The sequence below is a fragment of the Pipra filicauda genome, unplaced genomic scaffold (genome assembly GCF_003945595.2).
Source record: "Pipra filicauda isolate LSUMZ 115617 unplaced genomic scaffold, ASM394559v2 scaffold17_size4572894_pilon, whole genome shotgun sequence".
NCBI lineage: Eukaryota > Metazoa > Chordata > Aves > Passeriformes > Pipridae > Pipra > Pipra filicauda.
The window spans coordinates 774,553-793,128 of NW_024104287.1; the positions used below are offsets into that span (position 1 = coordinate 774,553).

An 18,576-nucleotide genomic window follows, 5' to 3' on the forward strand; every position below is an offset into this window, starting at 1 on the left:
AATGAGCAGAACCAAGAGGTAGAGAGCTTCCTGACTTGTGAAGCAGAAGCTGGGTTAAAAACACTAGTGAATTGGAGCAATGGTTGTTCCAAATATTTTGAGCATGTGCAGAAGCAAGACACAGGTACGCGTAAAAGTAAAGAGGCACAGACCCCTTGTGTTTATGAGTTTGCAAACTTCAGATACACACACCCCCGCACACCCACACCAGATTTAGTCTAATTGGATTTTTTACATCTAGTTCTTTGACATATTTTTGAAAATAAAATATCAATGACCTGCCACAACAGTCAGTGTGATAGTACATACTGCTGAGCTCTGTGCCTCTTAGCTTAAGACTTTCGATAAATCACACAAATATTGGCTTGCTTGAAAGTGCATGCTGCTGCTGCACACAGTGGATGAGGTATAATGTAAGTAGTGGCACTCCACAAAGGCAGTGATCTAAGCCGTGCCTTTGGACATACCAAATTAGGTTGACTTATTTCCTTGTGTAGTTTCATTTTGGAAAAGACTTTGTACAGTTTCATTTCATTTCAGTGTCCTTCCTGGTGAAAGGTTAGCAGGGCTGAATTATAGCAGCTGAGGCAACATCTGGCTTGGAGGGTAAGAGCTGCCAAGAGCTGAGGTCCTCAGGGAAACACAGCCTAATCAGTTCTGCTTTGGAGAACTGGAGACAACCTCCAGCCAAAACTGAAGTTACTTCCCTCATCAAATAGGTGTTACTGAAGAATAAAATTAAAACAAAAAAAACCCACCTCTTTGCGGAGGACATCATATTTATAAACAAGAGATTTATTTTTATGGAAGAATTATTCAAGCATCATGAAACAGAAAATAAGTCAGCTTGAGGATGGTGGAAGATGTTACACCAGAAACATCAATAATAATGTAGCAAATTGTGAAAATAGATAAGGTGCTCAATTTTCAGTCATAAGATCACTAGCAGCAATTAGGAAAGAGCAGAATTGAGGGTATTAAAATTGAAGAGGAAATAAATACATTTTGTATTTTTTTCTGAAGTACAAACTATTTGTAAAGCCCCCCATGTCCTCTATAGTATGGAGTTGTGCATGTATTAAGAAAGGGAAGCAGGGCTTTTGTGCTTTCATTGAAATTTAACACTGATAAGGAGGCAAGTCAGTCTAAAGTATCTGCAGCACAAATAGGCAGTGGTTGCATGCATGGTTAATGCAGTGGTCCTCTCATTTGAGTAATCTATCCAATGTTAGCATAGCCATTTATTTGTCAGGATCCCATGCAACTGGTATGTGACTTTTCATCACCACTGACAAAAAGGAACAGCACTGCTTCGACAGGATCAGGCAGCAATTCCCCTGACTGTCAAAACAACTAAAATGAGAGACCTTTAGGTTAAATTCAATCAATCAATGTGTCTGAAATTATATATACTCTACTTGCTTCTTTTATGGGCTGATAGGGTTCAATCTATAAACTTCTGGGAAAAAAATCATAAAATCTTACTCTATATAAATAGTTATCTATAAAAGTTGCTTTATTCATAGAAAATTAGACTCTTCATTCTCTTTGAATTTATGGTGAGAATGCCTTGCATAGACATCATGTCTCTACCTGCAGAGTGGTAGACTCTTAATAGAGCATTGTCGACATTAGCAAAGCTACTCTAATTTACATCAGCTGGGAATATGATCCATAGGACCTAAGTTACACTGGAAGATAATAACGATTTCTTTCTCAAGCAATTGTTAAGTGAATTCAGCCATTAAAACATGGGAAGTAATTAACATCTCAATATTACATATTGAAATTTAAAATAATGTAAAAATAGCATGTTAAGCATATATTTTTAAACTTAATAAGATTGGCATCTGCTTTATGGTGGTTAAGCAAATCAGGTTCTGCATAATATGGGTAAATCCACAGTTTTCACTGAGTTTGTGTACCTGTATCAAGCCTGCCATTGGCACCATGGTATTTTTTTATGACTTGTCTGTTCTGGCAAATCTAGATTTCAAACCACATGGCACAGTTGTCATGTATCTGAAAAGGTATTTTAAACCTACTGAAGCTAATAGGAATTCAGACAGTTTATGGAAGGCATGACTAGGCTTCAAACAGATCCTAAGACTCAGACTATTGCACTCTTCATCTCAAAAGCAAGACTGACACAAATTCAAATTGAATGAAGAAACTTTCCCTCTTCATGTTCTTATTCTTTTACTTGGCAGCGAGCGTTTTTTCGAATAAATCCCATTTTCTTGTCTGCAGGCAGCTCCATTCATGTGACCAGTGCTTTCATTTGCACCTTCTGGTTGAGAAGTCTCTTCAGCTGTCTGAAACAGGAAGGAAAAATCAGTGGAGGCATGTGCATGTTTTCCACTAGGCAACCATTGGACTTGATTCCCATTAGATAGCTCTGCCTGACTCTGTGTTACTGGCACAACATCTTAGTTTTGAAAGAAATTGAACTGAATGTGTAAAAATTACTGTAAGAGGAGGCTTGCACTCTAAATCCAGTAATATCTAGATATATAACCAATAATTGATTGGGTCTCTGCATAATTACTACATCCCTAGACAGCTGAGCTATTGCTTTCTCACCTCCACTGGAAAACCCACCAAGGGACAGTTTAGCAAGCTTTCCTATAAAGAGGGTGACATGTTTTCAAAGGTGTGAGAAATTATATGTGATTTATCCAAAGCTGAGGCTGCAACCTAAGAAGTCCTAATTTGGATGCATGTCAGCCATTCATACTCAAAGAGCTACAGTGGAAACAAAATCCTTGGAACTGTCTGAAAACTTGGACACCTTCCAGGCTGAAGGCTTGCTTAGAAAGCCAAATATCCATCAGTAGCATGTAATACCTAGAACTAGCAACTGCTGACTGCTCTGCTCATGACTTTGTGCAGCTCAAAGTCTGGTTGGTCTTATTTGCACACAGGCAGATAAGGCAAGGGGCTCGCCTGTAGCATGTTTCTCATTGTAGGTCTGTATTACTCAGCTCTTTTTAGATTTGCCCCAGTGAGACAATCCTCTCAGGTTTCTAGTAGCGAGTTATGTTCTGAGATCAGTTTCAAGGCGCAGAGTCACTCACGCTACCAAAAATTAAGTCATGCTCTACCAAAGTAATTTATACTTGCTTTGCAAGCACCTATCTGAATAAGAGTTAAAAAAAAATTAAAACATACTTTTCTTTTACACTGTATATTTGTAGATGCGTTGTTTTCTGTCTTAATTTCAGTGGCCTCTTCAATTTCTGAAAAAAAGTAATAAAATAATTAAATTTAAAAGAACTGGGGGTAAGTAAGCACACAGTCAATTTAATAGCTGGCTGAAGTAAAAAAATCAGCTATTCCTCTGGGAATTTATCACAAGAAGAATAACTGAAGAATGATGAATACTTTCTAAATCATTTTTCTAGGCAATGTGATGAATCTATCAGACTGTGTAGCTTGGGGGGGGCGGTTAGAGAAAAGAATACAATTAGCAGCTTGACTGTGGCATGGGGTATCAAATAGAGCTTTCGAAGTGGAATTCTGCCTTTGTCCAGCAGGTTCATGGTAGTCTAACTCCAGCTGTTAAAATTTCAGAAGATGGAAGCATCTAATGTAGAATGGGCTTTGAGAATCCTTATGCTAATAGCATACCAAATATTACTTCCCCCTGGATTCATCCCCAGGTAAAAGATAAATAGAGCCTGAAAACCTTCAGGCTAATTTCAATGAGACAATCATGTTGCAGTATGCCGGTTAAAAAAAACACAAAAAGAAAAAAAATAGGTAGAGCACATTATGGAAAGTTACACCAGTGTTTCTGCAGTGTGTTTCAGGCCTGTGCTGAATTAATATATGCACTCCTTAACATACAGCATATGTGACCAGAAATGAGTAATAGCACTGAGTCTGTGAGAGAAAGGATTAAGAACAGGATTTTGCTTAAAGTTTGGATTAAGTACATATGGAGCTTTTGGTTTATTTATAATAATTGCATTATGAACAGCAGTTTGGACAAATGGTAAGAAACACAGTTTATTACTTTTCCTTGCATATAATGGCCTAGGTTATGGTGCCTGGTGTTTTTTAGGGGTCATGGGAAAAGGAACAAAGAAGAGTATTCCTTTGAGCCCTAAAGTACACATACCTGTAAGAAGTACATCAATTGTCTCCACTGCATGTTTTGCATCTTCCATTGTGAAACACATTGGTGGTTTAAATTTTAGAATATTTCTGTAGGGTCCATCTGCACTAAGAAGGATTTGACGCTCTTTGAGTCTGTGGAAAGAGGAAACATCTGTGTTAGACATGGGTATAAAACTATATTTTGTCCTGTCACACACCGCAGTCTGAGACAGATTTTGAAAGTTTTCTTTTTCTAGTACTATGTTATCAAAAACTACACAAATTTAAACTGAAATCAATGACTAACTGCTGGAGAATATTAGAAGGGTTTGAACACTGCACATAGTCTTAAAAAACTATTTACTTGTAAATAAGATGAAGGGCTTCAGCTGTGGCTGGTGTTCGCTTTTGTTGATCTTTCACCAGATCCACTCCAACAAACAATCCAACACCCCTGGAGTAGAGAAAAAAAGGACAGACAAGTGAAATCCAGTATCAGTAACCCAAGCCTTCTGCTGAAAATGTAATACCTGTTTCTAACAACTGCAGTTCCCTTCCCTGGAGTGCAAATAGGGAAAGGAGCATGAAAGAGGAAACTTTCTCTTTGGTTACATTTTGGTTACTTCACACAATCAAATGAGATAACAGATATTCCTGGATAAATAAATTTAACTGTCTCATTAAGGTTACATGGCCAGTTAAGAATGATAGAATAATTTTCTTTCTCTCTTATCCTGCAAAGCCAGGGAGCTGTGGAAGACAAATAAGGAAAACCAAGAAGTATACAAACCCCACAACCCAACCTCTTCCCCACAAAAAACCCAGTGGTAGTAAAAAAAAAATCAGTAGTAGTAACATGAGATGAAGAAAATCCACAGTAACATCTCCCAAGGAAATTGGCCATAGATTTGAACAAGGTCTGCATCATCTCAACAGTGTGCTGACAACTGGGTTGTCTGAGGCACATGGCTCTTTATCCTACTCTCCCAGAGCTTTTCTAGTGGTTATGCTTATACCTAAGTTTCGGATAGTCCATTTTAAAAACGAGGTGCAGCAAAATCATGACATAGTGGTTTTGTGTTCCACTCACTCCAAACTCGTTGCTTTTCCTAGCAGAGTTATTTTCTTCTCTGACATTGCTGTAACACACCTACCTGATGTCTCCCACTAAGGGATGTTTCTTCTTTTGCTCAGCCAGCAACTCCAGGAGATAATTTCCTACACGTGTAGCATTTCCTTGGAGATCTTCTTTTTCTATTACATCCAGCACAGCCAGTCCAATAGCACAAGACACTGGATTGCCTCCAAACTGATAGCAAGGACAAACAGGAAAACAAAATCCATCATCGAAAACAGAACCCATCAAAACAAAACATACATCTGTGTCTATCCAGATTCACTTGCCCTCTCCTGGTTGGCATGCTCATGAGGAAAGCTTGAAAAGGTGGGGATTTTGTGCCATTCAGGCTGTGGAACATCATCCCCCACGCTTTGGGCAAGGGAGGGGCTCCCTCTTCCTCCACGTTGGGTCTCAGTAATTTGAAGACTTCAAGGGCTGAAACGTTCAGCTGATTGCATGTGCAGGCAAAATGCTCCTGGGAAGGGCAGTGGGTGATAGATCCAATATTTCTTGAACTGGAGGGTATAAACTCCATTAAAAGCAGGGGGATCAATGGTAGCTGAGAAGAAGGCTGAGTCACAGGAAAGAAAGAGGGCTCAGTAAACAGGAAGAAAGCTGCACCACTGTGGCATGCATGCAGATGAAATGTTTCCTGGTAAAGGGTCACTGTTTTGTTAGGTGTCAGCTGCAGAGCAAGGTCTGCCAGGGCATGAGCTCTACCACCACTGAGCCTATCCAAGAAAATGAAATTTTACATTATCAACATTTCAAAGGTGGGAGAGGGAAAGAGGTATAAGGAAGAATTTATCTGTATGGATGTGACCTGAGATGCATTACTTGCCAGAGAGTTAGTGCTGGTCCATATGACGATGTACCACTTGATACAGAACACATTTCAAAGCCTCTCTACTTGCTTTTAGATATTAGACTGTGGTTGACTTGAACTCTTAGTAATGTGATGCAGTGATGGATGCAGATGTTAGTTGAATCACCCGAGCAACTTCTAGCTGCTAAAGGCAGGCCAAAAGGTAAAAAAAGGCAAAGCTTCACTTATGAACTTACTGTATTGAAATACTCCAATCCGGAAGCACCAAAACTTTCAGCAATTTCCCTTGTTGTGACCACACAAGACATAGGGTGTCCATTGCCAATGGGCTTTCCCATGGTGACAATGTCCGGTACAAAGTCTTCACCTTGCAGCTGGAATGCCCAAAAATGCTTCCCAACTCTGCCAAAGCCAACCTGGACCTCATCAGCTATGAACACTCCACCCGCTGCACGCACGTACCTAAAACCAAACAGAATAGCTTGAAAGGCTAGTGCTGCAGTACATGTCTTGGATAGGCAATCAAGGACAAAGGAGTCTGTATCACAGAAATTCTCCAGTGTGAGACCAGGTTAGGAAAAAAAGAAAGAACACAGCTGTAGCTATTTTATAGCTATAAAATTTTTGGTAAGCTACATGTTAAGAAAAAAAAACTCTGATATTTTGATGAAAAATAGAGGCACTATAATGGTACTGCTGGATTATAACTATGATGGTTTAACTACATCTTCCATCAAACTTGTGGCTAAGAATTAAAGATAGGTAAGGAATGGCAATTATCTAGCTAAAAACAATTAGCTGATATTCCATAAAAAATGGAAGTGGAATCATACTCTTCAATAAATAGAAATGAACCACAGCCAAGAATAAGAGAGGTTAATAGCTGAATTGATTAGATAAGCCTACAGTGAAAAAACTATTTCTTTGGTTAATTTTTCAGTTATGCCCTTTTGAAGTGATGTACGTACTCTGCCACTTTCTGGAAATAGCCCACAGGTGGAATTACTTGGCCTCCACAGCTCTGCATGGATTCAGCTATGAAGGCGGCAATCTATAAGAAACAAACTCATGTGAGAGCTGTGTTCATCTACTTGGCCTTTGCACTGACATCTAACAGTCTAGAAATAAACGTTTAAATATGTGCCTTAATTTAGTCACGCAAACGGTTGGACAACTGAGGGCTCTTGAGAACAGCTACGGCTAAAGAATTTATTCATTCTGTAATCAGGAGTGCCCAGATTTGCAGTAGCCAGGGTCAATTTTGCACCCTGATGGGAATACAAAGATCGGCATTAAGCCATTGTCCTACAGCTGTTGAATTTGACGACACTTACTAGTGTCAGTGGATGTTGGATCAGGCTCCCAGGAGCTACATAAATTTATTTAAAAATTTCAATTTACGGGAGACACACAACAGTGTGTGCCCTTTTCTCTAAGAAGTTAATAAAACTTGCAGGTATATGTGGTGACCAGCTTTTTCGTTCAATTCTGAACACCAGGTAGAGGTGGGTAGAAGCTGAACTGTAAGATGACCTGTGGCTAGTCTTTGGGCACCCCTGCCTAATGCAAATAACTACACAAGTAAAATGCCAGCATGAGGTACTTGACAAAAGACGAGAAAAATTCTACAGATGATATAATTCCAGTTGCTAGGAATGAAAAAGAAAGTTATTTTAATTCAAGAAGAGTAAGAGCAGCAGATCAGATACACTGGAACATCAAAATTTGTTTCTTGTCAACAGCAGAGGTCTATGCAGCAGAGATACGATATTACCCCAAGGTCTCAGCCATAAGTCTGCTATTTAAGGGATTGCATCCCCACACCACTTCTGAACCCCTCCCTGAGCATCAAGAGGTCTCTGTGCTGGTGCAGTCTTCCTGGAAACAAGGCCGAGCAGTAACGTGTAAAGAACCATACACTATATTTGAAGAGGCATGCTACGGCCAAAGAGTACGGAGCTTCCCATAGCATGTGAGGCTTAGCCTTTAGCACAACTTGTCCTGCCACAGGTCTATGTCACCAAAACCTAAGAAATATGCAAAAGAAAGGAAACAAGGGAAGAAAAAAAAAAAACTATGCGTTAGTAGAGAATAAAAAAAAAGTAATGAAGAAACTAAAAGAAGAGTGATGTAAATCTATCGGTCTAGAAGGGAACATGTTCCAGTCTCTGCAGAAGTCTTCTGGGACTTCAGCGGGTTTTGTATCAAGTCCTACATATCTCAACACACTAATGCCATCATATAAAACATTAACACACATTTTAGGTAAACCTCTTGAGAAATGGTCTGTTTTTATCAAGGTCATATTGTGTATGACTAAAAGTTTCACCTTTTAATGTGACTCCAAAGTTATCTTAAGCTCCCAGGCTCAGAAATGTAGTATCAAAATTTTCTCCATGCCCCGGAGACTTTTATATATCCTTGCTAGAATTTGTGACGTAGTTTTTCAGCTGACCTCAAACCTTTTCCTAAGATATTTACAATCTACCAATTCAGTGCATACAATAGAAATTAAACTGCTGTGATTGTATCTGCATATATTCAACTGTATTATTGATCCTTTCATTGATGCCTAGAAAAACTATGATAAGAGCATCAGGTAGAAAAATGGCCCATTTTGAACAGAGAACGCATCATAGAAAAAAAAAAGGAGGGCAAAGCTTGTGAAAGTGAGTGAAGAAACAAGTCCTTAGTTGCCTGTTACATACCCCGATGCCACATTTAATAGATGAAGCCTCAACATTTCTAGAGCACAAAACACACACCTTGCGTCCATTCTTCTGTGTTTCTTCAATAATCTTTTTCACCTCTTCAGCATAAGCACTTGCTGGATCTGGGTGGTCTTCCCTATATTTCCCTCTGTAGATATCTGGAGAAGGAGCCTGAAAAGATCAGGTTTTTTTTTTTTAAAAAGGTCATCCTTCTATGAAACATTTACTTTTTTTTCTACTGCTCTGCTTTATTGGCTTTTCACACAGATAGGTAATAGGAGTTAGTATAGCCTGAATTTCTGCTTGGAACTGCAAAAAGACTTAGAGGAATTTAAACTCCTTGTAGCCCTGTGATGTGTTCAACAATACTGAACACAACTGTTGAAAGAGCCATCATCTACCTCATCCACATTTCAAGATTGTCCTTCCTCTCCCTCAGGACACAATAATGAGTCCTCATACATCATCTTATTTCGGATTCTTACAGGAGATCCATTTCTGCAACTGGAGAATGGGGTTTTCCAGTCTGTCACCTCCCTTCCAGCATCCTAGTCATGGTACAAATCTGTATGACATTCAAGCCTCTACAAATGCTTTTGGGAGAGGTTCAGTAAACAAGAGAAAGGAAGTGGTATAGGAAGATGGATACTACTGTGGCAGTGCAGTTAACGCAAGGAGGTCTAGATAAGAAAGACCTGCTTGGTGTACATTTCTGGGCTGAGAAAGATTATTGTCTTTGTAAGATATACAAGTTTAAGTTGAAAAAAAATCACACTCATTTGGACACTCGTAAGCCCTATACCCAGATCATGTAAACTTATGCAGTCTGCCTTTCAAGTTTTTGGAAGTAGACTCGAAGTCCTGCATATCTTTAGCCAAACCAACACAATATATGTTGGCTATTTTTATCAAATTGTGTAACTATACAATGCAGTGACTAAGAAAAATTGTAGCACTTGAAGGAAATCAGCCTCACAGCTGAATACCCACTTTGAAATCCAAAAGCAAACAATTTTGTCATATTTATTCCACTGAAAAACAGCTAAGCATATGTAGTCTAGCATCAGCAAAACAAAATGAAAATGTATGTATACCAGAAGAGGGTAATTCAATATGCTGCATAACAGGCATAAAATTTACAAAAAACCACACTTACCACATGCACATACTCCTTCTTGCAGTCCTTTCCCAGCTGATTAAATTTATAGGGGCTGATGTCAATCAGAGATGTAACATGGCCATGGTAAGCACTGCATGAGTGTTAAATATCCAAGTCAATTTTTACCAAATGGAGAGAAAAGCTAAACTTACAGCTGTGCCTATAAATAATCCAGAATCAGAGACTGCATCTGCAAACAGTAGCACCGTTTGCGAATGGAACTTAATTTAATTTACCCAGTCTTTCTCTCGAAGGCAGTATGAAATCGCTGTTGACTTTAGCTCTCTAGCAAGACTGGAAGCAGGAGGGTTTTTGCTTGCATAAAATCAAGTGCAGCATGAGGACAGACCAAGATGATGTCCCCTGGATCACACCACCTCCAAAGTGGCTGCCCTAGTAGCCTTACCTAGCAGCAGTGGGTCCAGCTCCTTCATTTCCAACCTGTGGGCCCCACTCTGGCCAACCCAAGTCTTGCAAGCTAGACCCCAACACCATTGCAAAGACTCTCAGGAGTGTGCATTGCATTGGAAAGTGAGGATCTTATGCAGCAACAGCACGTTGATATCTGCCCTGAAGACCCTACAGGATAGATGGTTTGGCAGAAGGACAAGGATATTGTTTGAATATAAAAGCTTTATACTGCAGAGTATGCTAAAGCTGGTTACTACTGAGGTTATTTTGATTTAGAAATGAGGAACCAGAGCCTTCTGAGCCTAAACTATGTAGCAGATTCATTCAGGGAATAATCACTTCTGTTCAGCCATAAACTTAAAGGGAACCTCAAACCAAATCAGACATCACAATCTCATAGTAGCACACACGTAAGTTAGTGTGTGGCTAACAAGGATCTGAGCTAACAGGGCTAACAGAGATAGCTGAGTCAAACAAGTTTTTGCTGTTCAGATAGACATGTGCTCTTGCAGTTGCTCTGGCTGGACTTTCTAATCACAACCTGAGAAGAAGACCCAGCACTACAGCAGTGTAACCAAACCTACAGCTGAATCTAGGATAGGAAAACCCACTAGAAACATGGTTGGCCACCTTCCCTATGGCTGACAGCCCTCTCAGTGCATCCTATTTGGAGCCACTCGATTTTGTATGCATACTTGCGTTCACTGAAGGAGAGCTGAGCATCAATGCAACACCACTGCAAAGCTACAGCATCTTTCTTCTTGACCACTGAATTTGTGCAAAATCAAACATGTCCACCAAAGCATGACAAACAGAAGACTTTTTTCCAGAGCAGCCCAGTGACCAGACAACTCATTGCTGTTGAAAACCAGCATTCAATCTCCTGAATTGCTTTGGGAGTGTCTGTGGGAAATGCCCTCTAACAGGTGACTGACCTTCTGGGGTGACTGACCTTCTGGGGTGATCGACAAGCTTATTTTTCAGAGATCTTCAAAACTTGTTTTTATACAAATGTGAAAAAGGGATTTCCTGACCTGTTCTAATGCAAAAGCAACAAAGCTTCTCTTTCAGCAGGCAGGGGAGTACAAACAGCAGGGGGTTGCTGCAAAGGTGCTTCTGAAGTAATGGCAAGAGTTGCTGGCTGAATTCACATAAGGTACTCTATGTACTTACTTTTCAAGGGTGATCACATCTTGGTACCCACGGTACTGCCGAGCCAGTCGTAAAGCAAGATCATTTGCTTCAGACCTGCATAATAACACATACAGCAGCAAAATAGTGAAGAAGTACTTCTTCACTATACTTCTTCAGAAGTATTCTGACACAGAAGACGATGCATGGGACTAATGGACATAATAAAACAACACAGCAGGCTCTGTTACTATACAGATTACAATGCTAAGGTTGAGACTACAAGTGCCATGTAAGGGGGCAAAGAAAAAACAGCTCTTTGTATAAACAGCAAACAAAGAGATGCTTTATTCCCCTCCCCCGGTTTGTTTTTAGATTTTTACATCCTCTTGGTACAAAGGAGACTGCTTTGCAGCTGAGAACACAATGCAGCCACAAGCTGCATTGAAAAGTAATGCCCCATCTCCCACACTCCACAATGTTTCCACCCTCCCTAGCGCTGGCACCATCAGGCAGCAGAGAATGCAAATCTGCACGCAGGAAGAGCACTCAAGCTTCCAGACTGACCTGTTGCAGCCCCTCTGCTCACAGGTCCCTACAGGTTGTCTCTTCTGGTAGCAGAAGTAATCACAGACTAACAGACTGCCTAAAGAATACTACTAATTTCCAAGGTTATGTGTCAATTTACGAATGGCATTCACCAATCTGTACATAGTGGTCACCAATTTGCAGTCTTAATTTCCTTTTCTTGCTTTTTTCCACCCCCACTAGTGTTTAGCAGGCCAGTTTCATGTTTTGGCTTGCTTTCTTTGAGCCACCACACTAAATATGACAGTTGCAAATAAGAAGGAAGTTTTGACCAGTACTGTAAATATTTTTGTCGCATATTACTAAGTCCTACTTAGTAAGATTTAGACCAAGCTGCCCTGAGTGTCGATCTCAAAGAGGAGCAAAATAGTCACAATGGAAAAAAGATACTATTCAGACATACCCAGAGTTAACAAAATAGCAAACAGAGAGTTTCTCAGGCAGGGTGGCTGTAAGACGCTGGGCATACTGAACAAGGTTGTCATGCAGGAAGCGGGAGTTTGTGTTGAGCAGTTCCATCTGTTTTGTTGCAGCCTTTATCACATATGGATGACTGTGGCCAACTAAAGAAGAAAATAATTAGCTATTACTAGCAAGCAGTTAGATACTGAACCACACAAGGACGTTCAGAGAAGCACTGTGAGCATCATCACTTGGCAGAAGTGTGTTCTGATCCCTATTAGAAATTAAAGAATGGAAGCAGTCTCACAAGTTAAACTGCTTACCATGTGCAACGTTGTTGATGCAGTCTAAGTATTTTTCTCCTTTCTCATCAAACATATATTGGCCCTGAGCACGCACGATCTTCAGAGGGTCCTTGGCAAAGAAAACTTTGCAGGAAGGCCTAAAAAAGAATAATCATAAAATAACACCATTTTAGTTTTCTGTTGTTCCATCCGCTTTGAATGTTGAGGGAGTTGATCTTTTGCAGCTCTGGAGACAACTGCCTCCCTCTGCAAAGTGCTTGTGAGTCATTCAGGTGGGGTGGTCAAGCAGGGGGCTCTTGCTGAAAGTGAAAAAAGCCTCCCCACATTTCCCCAGGCACAGTGGGAACAGAAAGAGGTCTTTAATAAGGGCATTTTCAAAGCTTGACTTGCAATTGGTTTCACAGGAGCACACGGACTGCATGTCATTCCAGGTCCTTATATGTGCTGCTGTGTTTCTAGGCTGTAGCTCTGCTTGTTTACATGCCTTACGGACATCTATGGCCAAATAACTCACTGGAACTAAACCAAGCTGTTAAGCACTGTTTTATACTATAGCCAAAAATTCATTACGCAATGGATGACTGTAGCATATAGAAGACACAGGCAAGAACAAAACACTGATGCCTTGAAGGCTTTATTTTCGGATGTGCTGAGCAGGTCCTAAAAATCTCACTATCTCATGCTTTGGATAAAATCTTTAAAAGCAACTTTTTATAAGCACCTAAATTACACTGACTTCCAGTAAAACTCAGGTTCCTTATAAAATTATCCAAAGTACCCTTTAAACACTTCCCCAACACTCCTTCCCCCCGGAGAATGTGTCAGCTAAGTAATTATGTTGAATGATATTACTGAGCAGAAGGAAAGTCTTCTGAACTTTTAGCCATGTCTATATGGCCTTGGATAAACATAGTTGTTTCCAGGTAAGCCTGGGAGTTATTGTTTGGTGTACTGAGATTATGAACTTGTAAAACCTGTGACTCCTAGAAAGCGATTTCTTGCACTTTCTTGCCCTGTTGTATCGATATTTTCTGACACCTTCAGCTATTTCTCTGGTATGCTTTAAAAGCAGTGCACTATATCATCATTGGCTATTTATTAACTGAAGATTTTTATGCTAGAATGTATCGGTTCATTCTGTGAAAGTTTGTTTTTGTTCACCCAGCACAGCTCAATCCTACAATCCTTGCACAGGCAGGAGTCCCTTAACAGTGAGCTGCCCCTAAAGAGCTGTCAATGTTCTCTCTTTGTGTGGCCATGACTTTTATGAATCTTTAGTGAGTTATGAATCTTTAGTGAGCTTTCTATATATGCCACACATTTAAGATGCAATCAGCAAAATAGACACTGTTTTTGACGACCTGGACTTATTTTTCACTTCGCAACACCTACTAAAGAAAGAATTAAAGCTGCACATTCTGGAGGAACTAACATTGCAATACAGAGATAGGCGCACAACCAAGACTATCAGTCAGGTCTCAGCTGCTGGCAGCCCTCCTGCATGTCCCCCAGTTAGACTCAGCTTAAGGAACAGCCCAGTTCCATTTAACAGAGACGGCTGTTTTTCAGGTGCATGCAGTTTATTCACAAAGAGAAAAAAAAAAACCCTGCACAGCCTCATTTTACACATACACCTGGGTACCACATTCTGGCTGCTCGCTTTGATCTATTGAAGAAGTAAAGTGGCGTTTGACGTGCAGGGTTTTAATTACTGCAGCCCGCCTAGGGAGTGCCAGGTGACCCCCGAGACCTGGCAAGCCGGAGGGCTGACAGGTCCTGTGTGTGTTCGTGCCCCCCTCCCCGCCGGGTCTTGCCCTGGGGCCAGAGGGGCTGCCCAGCACTGGCAGCCCCCGGGCAGCGCCGAGCGGGTCCAGACGGGCGCTGTCACCAGAGCCCTCCCTCCTCCTCCCCCCTTGCCCCGTTCCCGGTCCTGCCGCCCCTACCCGATGTGCTTCCTCCGCAGGGCCAGGGTCTCTGCCTTGCTGTAGCGCTCCTCCATCCTGCAGGCACGGCACGGCACGGCACGGCACGGCAGCACACAACACGGCACAGAAGGACACCGTCCGTCCCAGCCCGCCTGAAGGTTGCCCGCCTCTTATGCCGGCGCCGGCCCCGGCCAAACTCCTCCTCCCCGCCTCCCTCCCGCCTGCCTTCCCCGACGGGACGGAACGGGACGGAACGGGACGGGACGTCCCGGCCGTCCCCCATCCCCCTGGGTTTTCCTAGTGGGCGACTCGTGTTTCCTGTTGAGCTGAGGCGGGCCAGCCGCGGGCGGCCCCCGTGCCTTGGAGTTTCGTGGTGGGATTTTTTTGTTGTCGGTTTGGGTTTTTTGTTTTGATTGTTTTGTTGTTGTTTGGTTGTTTTTGCTTGGTTTGGTTTGGTTTGGCTTGGTTTGGTTTTGATTTTTTTCCTAGGGGTGCAAATTCGCAAACAATCCACTTGATGCGTGGGGGCGGCGGGACAGACGGGCGCTCAGCTCCCACGGGCGATCCTGCCGTGCCTGACATTCATCGGGCACTCTGGTGGTCAGAGCGCCTCTGCCACAGACATATGGGGAGGGAAGACGAGGGGTGTGGGAGGAAGGGAACAAAGCGGACTGTTTAATCAAAAGTAGGGTCATAATTCAATGTCTTTCTCTGCTTCTTATGTCCCAGAATCTGTTTGGAAGAGTAAGCTGAGGTACATACTTGTATACATCCATCAAAGCCAAAGGGGCAAAGTAGTAAGTGCTATGGTTTTCCAGGGTTTTATACATATAAGTAGAAAGGGGTCCGGTGCTCAGATGCATTGGTACACCCTTAAGTCTAGGTAACATCTAAATATAACTAGTCCTATGATTGCTTTGTAACCACAGCAGCAATATAGAAGAGGCTTGCATAAATTTGGCATTTCTTCATGCTTACACTTGATAATCATCTCACTGGACATCAAAGCCCACAAGAAAAACAGGGAATAATAACATGGGGAAGAAGGACAGAAATCACATGAAGAGGCATCAACGGCAAGGCTTCTAGCGGAGCACCTCAGCTTTACCTTCTCCCTGCTGGAGGCTGTTCCTTGAGCTGCATGGGCAGACAGCAGCAAAACTCTCACCCATGTCTCTACTACCCCATCTGTAGCTCGTCTGTGCCACCTGCAGCACTATGTTTGGAAGAGTTTTCAGTGAGCATATGCAAAGCCTCACAATTTCCTGTGCTGATGATACTTGTTTTTTCTAGGTCAGTATCCAGTAAGTCATCCTAAATTTTGAGATGGAAGAAACACATTTCCTGATTTTTACATTTTTTTTTAATATGTCTGCCAGTAAGCCACATTTCTGCTTCTCTAGTCAAGCATTTCTTTCCATACAGTCATTTTCTTGAGCTTCCTCAGACAGTCTTAATTTTGAAGCTTTCACATTCTGCATCGGAAACCTTGCCTCACCAACCAACAGAAAGCCATGTAGCAGAAGTGGTAGGGGGCACCATCAGCTACACGTCTATATCCCAGAAGAGACAGCAACTGCCTGTCTTCAGTGCCTTGTCCTGGCAGAAAGACTTAAAAGATATGAGGGAGTTGCCAAAACTGTCAGCTAGGGCAGTACTGTACAGGCAGTGCTGAGATTCATGTATGGGTCTCAAGAACACGCATTTAGATCTGCTAACACCCAAACGGAGCCAAAGCTAGAGCCTGTAGGAATGCTCTCTGCAACGTTTTTTCATTTTGCCCACATCTCTGAAAGCTGGGGAATGATATTTAGCATAGGGTAGATGCAGTTCAAGTTGTACACATTATATACTGGACCTTTGTACCAGCAATGCACTGGACCCAGGCAGAGAACAGCAGCATGCGAGTCTGAGAGTCCCAAGGCATTTCAGGAGACGTTTCCCTGCACTGGGCTGGTGCCTGCACTCTGTCAGTGCCGAGCACAGCCCTATCGCTCTTCCGGGGCTGCTGGCAATGCCAACACTGGAAAATCTCAGCTGTTTATCCTGACCTGCCCTGTCTTGCTCACAGAAACCCTGGACCACAAACAGATTTAAAGGATATGCAAGATGCTGTGCTGCTACTCCTTTAGAAGCATGCAGCGAGCCGCTTGTATCATGGCTTTTGTTCCAGGTTTAGCAATAGCAAGCTTGTGCAGAGCCAGCTTAGTAATTGATTGAAGCAGTATTCAACTTCATCAGGAAAACTCGAAGTCATAGCTGAAGTAGCTTGTTAGAAGGGGAAGTTGCTCCCCTGTTCCTTCAAACCGTGGAAAGAGGCTTAACAGTCAAAATATCCCTCTCTCTTGGCTCTTTTCATGCTCTTTTGATACTATCAGCAGGAACGAGCCTGCCAAGTCTCACATGTAGAGCACAGGTTTCTGCCTGTGCTCTAATCTTCAGATTAGCAGAGACCCTGACCCAGACACAGGCCTTTCCAGCACCTTGTCACCTGGCTTTTTCAGACCTCTCCAGTTTCTTCCACTTGCCCTCATAATTCTGTGGCATAAATTCTAAAAATATTTCTCCAAGATATATAGTGTTATTAAAATAATTTTTCTTTTTAATACTTGTGTTTTATTTAAAAAAACCCCACCAAACCCCAAACATGCTGTTTATTCCATCCTGCTCTGTTTGCTTTATGAACATTTTATTTTTTTTTCCACACTTGTTTAGGGGCTTTGTCGTGGCAGGGTACCAGAAAGTAACAGCCTGGATTCCTGTATGAGGGATGAAAAGGAGTAAATATTTCTAAGAGCTCTCCAAAGTATACAAGTAAGGTGTCTTTGGCTCCCTATTTACCTGCTAAGGAGTTACTGTACCTCGAAAAACAAAATACTGCTGGTGCATTCCAAGGAGCAAACCCACTCCATGGTTAGTGGAAAATGATCTGCACTGAATATCTGTTTCAGTACAGAAATTTAAAGACGGACAAAGTGCACCCGTCTGCATCTTCCCAGGGATAGCCAAATCCTTGGCATTTGTGCTGAAAAGGGAACGGACTTGCCTGTGGGCTGATGTGGTGACTGGTTCAGCAGACCCCTGAGTCATTTAACAGGGTGTGTTAATCAGATTTATCTCAACCAGAATCAATTACCCCACATGAAGAGCATATATACATAGATATATATATATGGAGCATCTAAGCTCCAAATCCAAAAGCACTGTATTTTTTTACTGCAGCTAGGAGATGGGAAAGCAGAAGGCCCTGTAAGTACTCAGTCTGGAAATTCCCAGAAGCCAGTGGAAGGGAGGACAAATTAGTAACCCTGTGAAGATAGAAAGACTGCTTGCAGTAACATGACTTAAATGTTTCCGCATTCCCTTGTTTGTTTTCTTTTTTTATTTGGGTGTAGTTGTTGCTACTTGCTGGAACATGAAATGCTTTGTCAGCTCCTTGTTTTGGTTTTTGTTTTGTTTTTAAACATTTGCGTGTAGTTATTGTAATTGAACCACAATGTGAAGCTGTGTGAGATGAGCACATAAAAAGCCACTTCTGTTGCATTACTTTTTATCTATGTAGAGTCCTTATTACAAATGGGTAGGGATTAGCAGGTTTAGTAGGTTCACAAACCAGAGTTGCATGAGAGTAATGGCCTTTAAGTATTTAAATAAAACTTCATTAAGAAAAACAACGTGAGGCAGAAGTGGCAGACATTTCACAAGCAGTCCTGTATGTGCTTTGGCACATCACAAAATTGTGAAGGAGGCATATGAATAGGAGGGAATGCCAGAGGAAAGTCATGGCCCATGAGTACGGTAGGATGTGAAGGCTGTAGGATATTGGTTCACTGAGGGTTGGCTTTAGAGGGAGCATAGTACTGAAACATAACAGGGAAGCTGTAAAAGTACTGAATG

At 41.7% G+C, this 18,576-nt stretch overlaps 1 protein-coding gene across 2 annotated transcripts; it reads right to left on the reverse strand.

Annotated features, from left to right (window-relative positions):
- Positions 1 to 774: 774 nt before the first annotated feature.
- Positions 775 to 14,821, reverse strand: ETNPPL (ethanolamine-phosphate phospho-lyase). Of its 2 annotated transcripts, XM_027736409.2 has the most exons (13): positions 14,698 to 14,820; positions 12,773 to 12,891; positions 12,451 to 12,610; positions 11,502 to 11,576; positions 9,915 to 10,008; positions 8,813 to 8,929; positions 7,016 to 7,098; positions 6,284 to 6,509; positions 5,256 to 5,410; positions 4,466 to 4,555; positions 4,124 to 4,254; positions 3,172 to 3,239; positions 775 to 2,315 (listed from the first exon to the last, which is right to left on the reverse strand). In XM_027736409.2, the coding sequence occupies exons 1-13, from the start codon at positions 14,751 to 14,753 to the stop codon at positions 2,184 to 2,186; spliced, it is 1,506 nt and encodes a 501-aa protein (XP_027592210.2). In that variant the 5' UTR covers positions 14,754 to 14,820; the 3' UTR covers positions 775 to 2,183. The 2 variants fall into 2 exon arrangements, with proteins under 2 accessions (XP_027592210.2, XP_039235830.1); XM_039379896.1 differs by lacking the exon at positions 3,172 to 3,239 and having other exon boundaries at positions 2,228 to 2,315; positions 14,698 to 14,821.
- Between the last annotated feature and the right edge of the window lie 3,755 nt (positions 14,822 to 18,576).

Excerpts from the sequence above, each read along its gene's own strand:
- ETNPPL (XM_027736409.2), bottom strand. The coding sequence starts at position 14,753 with ATGGAGGAGCGCTACAGCAAGGCAGAGACCCTGGCCCTGCGGAGGAAG. Across the intron at positions 12,892-14,697 it reads CTGCGGAGGAAGCACATCGG|GCCTTCCTGCAAAGTTTTCT; the intron begins GTAGGGGCGGCA and ends ATTCTTTTTTAG. Across the intron at positions 5,411-6,283 it reads GATTGGAGTATTTCAATACA|TTTGGAGGCAATCCAGTGTC; the intron begins GTAAGTTCATAA and ends CCTTGCTATCAG.